This window comes from Benincasa hispida, unplaced genomic scaffold (assembly GCF_009727055.1).
Source record: "Benincasa hispida cultivar B227 unplaced genomic scaffold, ASM972705v1 Contig676, whole genome shotgun sequence".
Lineage (NCBI taxonomy): Eukaryota > Viridiplantae > Streptophyta > Magnoliopsida > Cucurbitales > Cucurbitaceae > Benincasa > Benincasa hispida.
In genome coordinates, this window is record NW_024065020.1 from 1 (window position 1) to 11228 (window position 11228).

General features: G+C 34.2%; 1 protein-coding gene across 1 annotated transcript; it reads left to right on the forward strand.

Moving 5' to 3' along the window:
* The first annotated feature begins 6900 nt into the window (after positions 1-6900).
* LOC120069915 (pentatricopeptide repeat-containing protein At4g04790, mitochondrial-like) lies at positions 6901-10976 on the forward strand. Its single transcript, XM_039021753.1, has 8 exons — positions 6901-7089; positions 7400-7543; positions 8986-9090; positions 9201-9365; positions 9452-9582; positions 9697-9775; positions 10231-10448; positions 10571-10976. The coding sequence occupies exons 1-8, from the start codon at positions 6901-6903 to the stop codon at positions 10758-10760; spliced, it is 1221 nt and encodes a 406-aa protein (XP_038877681.1). The 3' UTR covers positions 10761-10976.
* Positions 10977-11228: the final 252 nt, after the last annotated feature.

The window sequence follows — 11228 nt, forward strand, 5'->3', positions numbered from 1 at the left end:
ATTGTTTTGAGAGAGATTAGTGAGACGATAGTAAAAATAAAAGCTGATCAAGAATATTCATCACTGTTCGACCACAACTAGCTAGCATTCTTACAGTTCTGCATATGGATTAATTTTGAATTTTTGTATACGTTATATCAAGCAGGTTTTGACAAGCAAAATTTGGAGTCATTGTGATTAGACTTTATCTTTAATTTTCATAAAGTAATTTAATTCATGTTATTTAACTTGGGCATATTCAATAATACAAGGGGATTACATTCTAAGTCTTGGAAAGATGTTAGAGGTTCGAATCTTCCACCTTCTAATGGTGTACTCGAAAAAAAATAATTCAATTGTAATTCTATATATAATTTTGACTTGATTATGCATTGTGTCTCTTTCCAGCACACAATTTTATTTTATTTATTTATTTTTGATTAATGTTTCTTTTAGTTGATGGATATTAAATGGGACTTTATTCTTGAATATGCATAGTTCAACTTCAATGTGAGTTTTCCATTGCGAATACGAAAGTCGCCTCTCTTCTGGAATTCATTCCTTCATATTTCTAATTTTCTTTCTCCGCTGTCAATTATTATTACGCTTACCACTTGCTCTTCAATATCCTTATCATTTTTTCCTTTAACTTCTCTCATCCCTTTTCAATCCCTTAATTTTATCTATAATTTCCTGTCCTAGTTCCAATCCGCGCGAAGACTCCTCTTTCCAGTTGGGATCTCTGGTAATGCTGCCAACTGACCATATATAGTTAATATGCTTGTATTGACTATGTCCCGTATAACTAATCTAAATGCCTAACAAAACTATGGCTTTTGTACCAATCACTTAGGTCATTGTTGTGGTAACCATTTGACTTTTTGTTTTTTGTTTTTGGAAAATTAATTTTATTTCATTCTTTTCTTAACCATGATTTGCATTTTTCTAAATATAAATGTTGAATTCTTAGCCAATATCTTCAACAAAAAACAAAAACAACTTTTTGAAAGCTACTTTTTCTAGTTCTCAAAATTTGGCTTAGTTTTTTAAACCATCGGTGAAAAGTAGATAACAAAGGAAGAATTTGAAAGATGGAAGTAGTGTCCATAGGCTTAATTTTATAAAATAAAAACAAAAAACAACGAAGCCTTAGTACGTTGTTCATTTTCCTATGCTGTTATTATTCACTTTACGTTAAGCTGGTAAAAGAAAGATTGTATGAATTTAAAAGAACGCCACCTTTCTTCCCGCAGGTATTCATGAAGAACTGAAGAGTTCTGGGAGTTCAAGTGACGAGACATTTTTCCATGGCGCTTGTGAATGCATATGCTGCTCCAAAATGGGACAAGTGAGAAGAGCAAAGACAGGTGCTTGATCTGGGGGTCCATGCTTTCTTGATATATACGAAATTCCACAAGAGTTGCCTGAAGGTGCAGTATCGCAATTATAAATTATTTAGACGTATATTTATCTATCGTAGGTTTATATCGGATGAAGGAATACCATCAAGAAACTTGAATTGAAATTAGAAATGTGCTAGTTTCTGCTCTTGCTTCACATGGCCAAACGGCTGATGCCCTGAAAATTTATGATGAAATGAAACAAGCTTGCGATGTAATTTGGAGACCAAAAAGCTGTTATCAGTCTATTGTAAGTTGAACATTCGAATGGTCTAAGTTGGAGATCATTTCCCCTTAGTTTTTGTAGACTAAAAAACAGATTCCCTTTTCGTTTTTCAGACCGCACTATCAATTTGATGGGTCGTTGAATAGATTGCTTCAGTTACTTTGGTGATTTCGCATCATGATTTTGTATGGATGAGTAATTGTTGCAGCAGGAATTATCTTGTTTTTCTGTATCAAAAACCACACGAATTGAGGTTCATCCTGGCAAATTCCTGTGCTTATTGGATGATTTTAATTTTCTAGATTTATTATTTCTCCCATTGAAAGAGGAATTTGGTATATAAAGGAATCATTGCTTTCTATCTTTTGGTTAGTTCAACTGTTGATCTAATTTTGAAGCAGTCAGTTACAGATGCGTAATGATGAAGGGATTATGGAGTGGCTTTTTGATGAGTTGGTTAATTCCTTTCCCATTTTAACTTTGCTATGCAAGACTCTCATTAGAAGCGCTTTTTCAAATATTTTGTATTGAGGGATACTTCAAAGATGTTTACAGGAGTGATCCACATAAAAACTCTGTTTTGAAGTCATCTCAATCTTCCCCTTAAGATGTGACCTTGTAATGCTTTCTAGGAGGCAAACACAGATGATCATACAATAGGCTAACTCTTCCTTTGCAAAACTGCTCAATCTTTTTTTTGTTTGTTTGTTTTTTTTTTGTTTTAAGTAAAACTATTGTGGGGTAGGGGATTGAACCTCTGACTCTTGGACTCGAGCGCATGCAATTACCATTGAGCTAAACCCACTTTGGCAGAACTTGATCAAGTTCTTATAACCATAATTATGGAGTTTCCGATATGGGAATTAAATCTCAAAACATTAACTTACAAACTCATTATATTGTATCTCTAGGTTTTTTCCTCCATTGCAGAGTCTGCAGCCTACATAACTTATAGAAAACAGGCCTCAATTGATCAATTTATTAAAGAACGATCTTGGTCTTTCTTCCTCACGGAGATGCCTCGATTTTCTTGTTGGTTTTGCTAATGACAGGAGATGCAGAAAGCTCTCGCTTATCTGGAGAAGAATATAACATGCTGCCTCCCTATACAATGCCATTAACCTTACTTGAGGTAAGACTGTTGATGCTGTTGCTTGTTTGTTCCTTTTCCTGTGAGCCTTTTCTCTAACTTGTTTGTTTTTCCGTCGAGCTTTAACAGTTCGGTTCACCTAACTCGGTCCCATGGGGCAATTTTGCAGGATGTATCAAGCTCTTTTAGGCATCTGGGGCTGTAGGAATGCTGCACAAAAGTTTTGACTTGATTTAAAATTCCAAAAAGATGTGCTCATGTTTGCTGGATAATCATAGGAATTGAATTGCTTTATATTGGTTCTCTACCAGAGAGGAAAGCAAAAAGAAAAAAGAAAAAGAAGAAAAATGAGCAGAAATAAGTGAGGATGGTAGATAGCTAATTAAATCTAACTTCTAGAGTACGACAAGAGAATGGCAGAGAATGAATGTTCAAGCCGTTTAATTTGCTGAATCTATAACCATTTAGACTGAAATGATGGGAGAAAAGAATGTATTTGTTCAAGTAAATATGATATCATTAAAAGTTGTATTAAGAAAGATGATTTGTTATCAATAAAAATGATGAGAGAAAAATCACGTTGACAAGCCTTTTCTCTCCCTCAGGTTCCAAATAGAATAGCATATTAGTAATATATTTTTTGGGTTGGGGGGAACCAATTTTTGGCATTCTATAAATTTTAAACAAGTGTTAGAGTTTTTACCCTTAGGTTCATTTTCATTGATTTGTTCACTTAATTAAAAAAAAAAAAAAAAAACAAGTTATTAAGATCTCATCAATTTATTAATTTTAAATGAAAATAAAAGTTTTTGCAAAAAATAACTTGATTCAATGTACAAATTAACCTGTCAAAATAATTTTGATAAAAATTTTTCATAAATTTGAATAAGAAGGAATATGGAAGCATTTTCTTGTCATGGGCAAAATCACATACAAACAAATCGGAAATTTTGCATGGATTCAATTTTGTTGTTTTCCTCAAATCTTATCAAATAATTTTATATTAACAAAGATTCTATGAATTTTACTTTTAATAGAAGGTAATAATTAATCCTAGTTTAGTTGGCAACCATGTAGTTCCTGAATTTCAAAATTGCAACAATTAGTTTCTTAAACTTCAATAATTGACATTTAGACTAAGAAAATAGGTGGGATAAGAATTTTGAAAGATTTAAAGGTAAAATATATGTTTTGGTTTCTTTGAGTTGGTGTCAAATGCCTATTTGGTCTCTAAAGTTGAAAGATATACTTTAGTTCCTTGGATTTACAAAATTTGATTTTAAATTGTGTGGATTTAACTTTAAGGGTAAGTTCAAGAATAATGTGATTTTTAAAATTAATTGAAAAAAATGGGAGTACATAGGAAAGAAATCTTCAAAAGTTAGGATTGAAGGGAAATTATTGACAAAATAGGGGAGATTTTTTAGGCAGAAAAATGCGTATCCGATACATGATTATGGTTCAATTCCAGTCAGAACCCTAGTGGATGTTAGATGGCTTACATGTAAGCCATGCGGACTTGGTCAAAGGACCAAACTTGTGGATTTTAGTTTTTTTTATTTATTTTTTTTTTCGATTTTGATTTTTTAAAAAAAAAGTTTTAACTAAACAATTTCTTTCCTTGTTTTGTTCTTGATCTTTTAATTCATACTCATGTTACTAGATTTAGTGTCCTATTGATGAAAATATAATTCAAAATTAGTTTTTTTAATTCCAGATAGTAGTTCAGCATGAAGCTAAAAGTTTGAATTACAAGTAACTCAATTTTTCAACATGAGTGGTCGTCTTTGGTGTGCCTATAGATTAGTTTACACCTTGTTGACGGTTGTTGCAAGACGAATAGCGTCTTTGATCAATATCAAGCAATTGAGTCTCTTGTTCTGCTGAATAATACTTCTACACTTTACCAAGTTTAGTACATATTGAACTCAACTCTGGTAAATTGTGTTGTACCAAATATGTACTCTTGTATAAATTATCATGTATGATGAAAAATTTATACTAAATAATTTTTCATCTCTATATTTGGGAAAATGTAAGAAATAAAACTCTTACCATGCATTAATAGTAAGCGCTGCAGGTATGACTAAATCGTCTCGTATTGATATACAAAGGAAAAATATTTCATTATGACACAGCTGGTTCGATTTGTTATTTCTCCTTGTGCACAACGATCATGCGTGCATGCCTTTGATTATATAATTCTGCATGAATTCAACGCCAGTCTTGTTCGTAACTTATCTCTTAAATCAATCTGGTGTAGTGTTGGGAGTGAAAGCAAACAATGATATCATTTGTCACAGACGAACTACTCAACACACGGGACTCTGGTTATATACCACTCTACAATTATGGAAGTATAAAAAGAGGGCTAATGGGTCAACCAAATGTTTGACCATCACGATATTAATCAGACCAATAAATGACCCAAAAGTAATCTTGACGTGTATGACATTCAATTAAAAGGAAAAAAAAAAAAGAATAATTAGACACCCAAAATGTATGTAATATTCATTTGTATATCCATTTGTTACCTGATTGTGCATCAGTCGGTCAATATTTTTCGATATACTAGCAACATTTTTGCTGACTGTTTAGAGACAGCTTGTAACCCTTGAAACTTCACCTTAAGGATTCTTTGAGGTAGGGTGACTTGTGAAATGTGGCCCAAGGTGTTTGGGAGCAAGGCTCGTATTGGCCTTGGGAGAGTTTGAGAAGGAAGACTTGAGTTGTCTAAGTTAAGGATAGCTATGCTCTAGGAGGTTGATACACATAAATGTACTTAGCATGGAAATAAATTCTAGTCCAAGAGGGGGCAACCATGCATTGGAGATAGTCCAATGAAAGAAGAGTGCATCATACCTCGAGGTAGCCTAGTGGGCCATGTGTGGAAATGAACAAGAGAAAGACAAGAGAGGGATGGCCAAACCAAGGGGACCATTCATTGAAGGCGTGGTCAAGGGGATGCTCAAAGCATAGGTGAGGATCAAGAAGTCAAGGCATGGAGACGACTATCTTTGGAGCATAGAAAAAGCATGAGACAACCACTCGGGAAGGAGTTATATCTGAAGGATCTCATACTGAGAGTTCCATGAGCATGTTTAGATTGCTTCGATCTCACCGTGACCGAAATACAAATTATATACATTCAACACATACAGTTATGCAAATAAATCTAATTATCGGCATGCTCAGAACAAGATAATTAATAGGGAAAGGGTTCCATACCAGCTGAAGACTATCTTTGAACTTCAGAACCCCAACGCAGCGGATCCCTCCAACAGATCTACCAACACCTGACGGGAGCATTGATTGCAACAACATGATCAATGTGAACACGAACGCCACAACGGGGACGACACCACCACTAATGAGCCTTGGGTATTCTCGAAGTGAAAACCTAAAGGGTTGGCTTTGGTGAATTTGGTAGAGGACGGAGGACAAACGAGTCGTGTAGACGATAAGCAAGTGGGAGAGAAAATAGTGCTATCGCATAGCAGAAGTGCTTATCGCATAGAGAAGCTACATGATCATGTAGGATTTGCTGAACGATCGTTTAGGAAAAGGTATACGATCGTTAAGCTAAATCAGCACACCATACGATCATTTAAAGAAGCTATCCGATTGTCTAGGCAACAATGTACGATCGTTTAGGCGCGAGGTATACGATCTGTCTCTTATACACATCTAGATGTGTATAAGAGACAGACCCACAGCTGACATGGTCGGAGTGGCGCGGGATGACAGATTTGGAGCTTCTCGTGTGGGTGGCGGATCTGGGGGTTGAGGGTTGTGCACAATTGCGAATGGAAGAGAAGAAAAAGTTGTGGATTGGGGGGAAGGGACTCACAGCTGTAGGTGTGGAGAGGAGGGAAAAACTAAATTTCTTTTATTTATTTATTTAAACCTTAAATCTATCTATCTATCTATCTATCTATCTATATATATATATATATTTTAAAATTAAGGCAAACCCTAATTTGACCAGTCAACACCCAAAATACATATATATATTTTTTTCTTTTCCTTTTCCGCTTTAACCTCTCAATCTCCCACAAAAATAATCCACAAATCCAAATCACTAAATATAAACTTAATTATCTAATCAAATTTAATTCAATGTCGAACTCCAAAAATTGAAAATATAATTCCAAATGGGGTTTTAAGTCCGTAGTTGAGGGCTGGAGATTGGCATTCTCTGGATGATGGATCACGAACTTGTATGTCCCCTTTCCTTAGAACTAAAGGCGTTGTCTCTTTGGTGGTTGACTTGGGTGGAGGGCTTCTTGAGTTTGAAGAAGATGCTGGAGAGGGTTATGGATGAAGTCTTCTTTAGGGCTAATAAGAATGTTGATAGCCTTATACCAGTAGGATATTTCCTTTTCTCTGGAGAGGTTTTATGGTGGGCCTGTTGCTGTCGGGGGTGTCGCTGGAAACGAAGAGGTGCCAACTGAAACCCATTTGCTGGTGCTTGGTTAATCGAGACATGGTTCGGTGTAGATAAAGAAAGGGAAGATGCAGTTGAACTTATAATTGTGTTTAGTTTTTAATATTAGTCTTTTATTTTTTAATTGTTTTTTTTCCATTTATTATTAGTTTCCTCAGCAGAAATTTTCTTGTGTTATATTTATCCATTTTTGGATCTTTTGTTTAATGAGAAATTATTCCCTCCAAATTTAACGGTATTAATCTGGACTCCTATAATTAATTCTTCCAAGTACTCTGCAGAAGAACACTTCTGATGGATTTAAGGTTCTCAAGCAAATGGAACTTGCGGGTGTACAACCAGATTTCCTGACTTTCAGCTATTTGATCAGCAATTCTGAATGTGAGGAGGATATTGTCAAGGTATAACAGAATTCTTCAAATTTTATTTCTAATTTTGCTTGTGACCAAATTTTAAAACACGTTGATATTATTTGCCTAGTTTTTATGCCTTTCGAAAAACAATTATTGCCTTTCGTACTTGATGTTTTTCTCCTCCAGTTCTTGAATACAAGGATTTGTTAAACCTAGTCTAATATCACTAAAGTATTTGACATACTAAAAGCCTCTCAAAATGATAGGGAGAATAGAAGTGTAGACGATAGGAAAAATAAAGTGATCAAGAATATTCATCCTAGTTTCGAACCACAACTAGCTAGCATTCTTACGAAGTTCTGCAATATGGATAATTTGAATTTTTGTATACGTTATATCAAGCAGGTTTTGACAAGCAAAATTTGGAGTATTGTGATTTAGAATTTTATCTTTATTTCATAAAGTAATTTAATTTCATTGTTATTAACTTGAGCATAGTTCAACTAATACAAGGGGATACATTCTTAAGTCTTGGACAAGATGTTAGAGGTTCGAATCTTCCACCTTCTAATTGTTGTACTCGAAAAAAAATTAATTCAATTGTTAATTTATATAATTTGACCTATGATTATGCATTGTGTCTCTTTCCAGCACACAATTTTTTATTTTATTTATTTATTTTTTATTAATGTTTCTTTTAAGTTGATGGATATTAAATGGGACTTTATTCTTGAACTAATGCATAGGTCAACTTCAATGTGAGTTTTCCATTGCGAATAGAAAGTCGCCTCTCTTCTGGAATTCATTCCTTCATATTTCTAATTTTCTTTTTCTCCGTGTCAATTATTATTGACGCTTTACCATTGCTCTTCAATATCCTTATCATTTTTTCCCTTTTACGCTCTTCATCCTTTTCAATCCCTTAATTTTATCTATAATATTCCTGTCCTAGTTCCAATCCGCGCCGTAAACTCCTCTTTCACAGTTGGGTCTCTGGTAAGCTGCCAACTGACCATATATAGTTAATATGCTTGTATTGACTATCCCGTATAACTAATCTAAATGCCTAACAAACTATGCTTTGTACCAATCACTTAGGTCTTGTTTGGTAACCATTTGACTTTTTGTTTTTGTTTTTGAAAATTAAGTTTATTTCATCTTCATTTCTTACCATGATTTGCATTTTTCTTAAATATAATGGTTGAATTCTTAGCCAAATTCCAAAAACAAAAACAACTTTTTGAAAGCTACTTTTTCTAGTTCTCAAAATTTGGCTTAGTTTTTTAAACCATCGGTGAAAAGTAGATAACAAAGGAAGAAATTTGAAGATGGAAGTAGTGTCCATAGGCTTAATTTTATAAAATAAAAACAAAAAACAACGAAGCCTTAGTACGTTGTTTTTTCCTATCTGATTATTATTCACTTTACTGTTAAGCTGTAAAAGCCAAGCATTGTATGAATTTAAAAAGAAGCCACCTTTCTTCCCGCAGTATTATGAAGAACTGAAGAGTTCTGGAGTTCAAGTGACGAAGCACATTTTCATGGCGCTTGTGAATGCATATGCTGCTCATGGACAAGTTGAGAAGGCAAAACAGGTGCTTGATCTGGAGGTCCATGCTTTTATATATACGAAAATTTCCACAAGAGTTGCCTGAAGTGTGCAGTATGCAATATAAGATTATTTAGACGTCATTTTATCTTGTAGGTTATATCGGATGAAGGAATACCAGTCAAGAACTTGAATGAAATTAGAAATGTGCTAGTTTCTGCTCTTGCTTCACATGGCCAAACGGCTGATGCCCTGAAAATTTATGATGAAATGAAACAAGCTGGATGTAATTTGGAGACCAAAGCTGTTATCAGTCTTATTGTAAGTTGAACATTCGTAATGGTCCTAATGGATGATCATTTCCTCCTTAGTTTTGTAGACTAAACAGCATTCCCTTTCGTTTTCAGACGCACTATCCATTTGATGGGTCGTTGAATAGATTGCTTCAGTTACTTGGTGATTTGCATCATGATTTTGATGACTGGGTAAATTGTTGCAGCAGAATTATCTTGTTTTCTGTAAAACACCACGATCTGAGGTTCATCCTGGCAAATTCCTTGCTTATTTGGATGATTTAATTTTTAGATTTATTATTCTCCCATGAAAGAGAATTTGGTATATAAAGAATCATTGCTTTCTATCTTTTTGGTAGTTCAACTGTTGATCTATTGAAGCAGCTCAGTTACAGATGCGGTAATGATGAAGGGATTATGGGAGTGGCTTTTGATGAGGTTGGTTAATTCCTTTCCCATTGTATTTGCTATGCAAGACTCTCCATTAGAAGCGCTTTTTCAATATTTTTGTTGAGGGACTACTCAAAGATGTTTACAGGAGTGATTTCACATAAAACTCTTTTTTTGAAGTCATCTCAATCTCACCCTAAATGTGACCTTGTAATTGCTTTCTAGGAGGCAAACACAGATGATTCAATACAATTAGCTAACTCTTCCTTTGCAAAACTTGCTCAAGTCTTTTTTTTTGTTTGTTTGTTTTTTTTTTTGTTTTAAGTAAAACTATTGTGAGGGTAGGGGATTGAACCTCTGACTCTTGGATCGGAGCGCATGCCAATACCATTGAGCTAAACCCACTTTGGCAGAACTTGATCAAGTCTTATAACCATATTATGAGTTTCCGATATGGGATAAATCTCAAAACATTAACTTACAACTCATTATTGTATCTCTAGGTTTTTTCCTTCATTGCAGAGTCTGAGCCTACATATTTAGAAACAGGCCTTCAATTGCTTCAATTTATAAAGAACGATCTTGGTCTTTCTCCTCCACGGAGATGCCTCGATTTTCTGCTTGGCGTTTGTGCTAATGACAGAGATGCAGAAAGCTCTCGCCTTATCTGGAAAGAATATAAACATGCTGGCCTCCCTTACAATGCCATTACTTACTTGAGGTAAGACTGTGATGCTGTTGCTTGTTATGTTCCTTTCCTGTGAGCCTTTTCTCTAACTTGTTGTTTTCGTCGAGCTTTAACAGTTCGGTTCACCTAACTCGTCCATGGGGCAATTTTTGCAGGATGTATCAAGCTCTTTTAGCATCTGGGGCTGTAGAATCTGCAAAAGTTTTGCTTGATAAAATTCCAAAAGATGATGCTCATGTTTGCTGGATAATCAAGGAATGTGAATTGCTTTATATTGGTTCTCCTACAGAGAGGAAAGCAAAAAGAAAAAAGAAAAAGAAGAAGAAAATGAGCAGAAATAAGTGAGGATTGGTAGGATAGGTAATTAAATTAACTTCTAGAGTAGACAAGAGAATGGGCAGAGATGAATGTCAAGCCGTTTTATTTGCTGAATCTATAACCATTTTAGACTGAATGATGGGAGAAAAGATGTATTTGTTCAAGTAAATTGATATCATTGAAAAGTTGTAAGAAAATGATTTGTTATCAATAAAATGATGAGAGAAAAATCAGTTGACAAGCCTTTTTCTCTTCCCTCAGGTTCAAATAGAATAGGCATATTAGTAATATATTTTTTGGGTTGGGGGGGAACCAATTTTTGCATCTTAAATTTTAAACAAGTGTTAGAGTTTTTACCCTTAGTTCATTTTCATTGATTTGTCCACTAATTAAAAAAAAAAAAAAAAAAAAACAAGTATTAAGATCTTCATCAATTTATTAATTTTAATGAAATAAAGTTTTGCTAAAAAATAACTTTGATCAATGTACAAATTA

Excerpts from the sequence above, each read along its gene's own strand:
- LOC120069915 (XM_039021753.1), top strand. The coding sequence starts at position 6,901 with ATGGATCACGAACTTGTATGTCCCCTTTCCTTAGAACTAAAGGCGTTG. Across the intron at positions 7,544-8,985 it reads GTGAGGAGGATATTGTCAAG|TATTATGAAGAACTGAAGAG; the intron begins GTATAACAGAAT and ends TTCTTCCCGCAG. Across the intron at positions 10,449-10,570 it reads AATGCCATTACTTACTTGAG|GATGTATCAAGCTCTTTTAG; the intron begins GTAAGACTGTGA and ends CAATTTTTGCAG.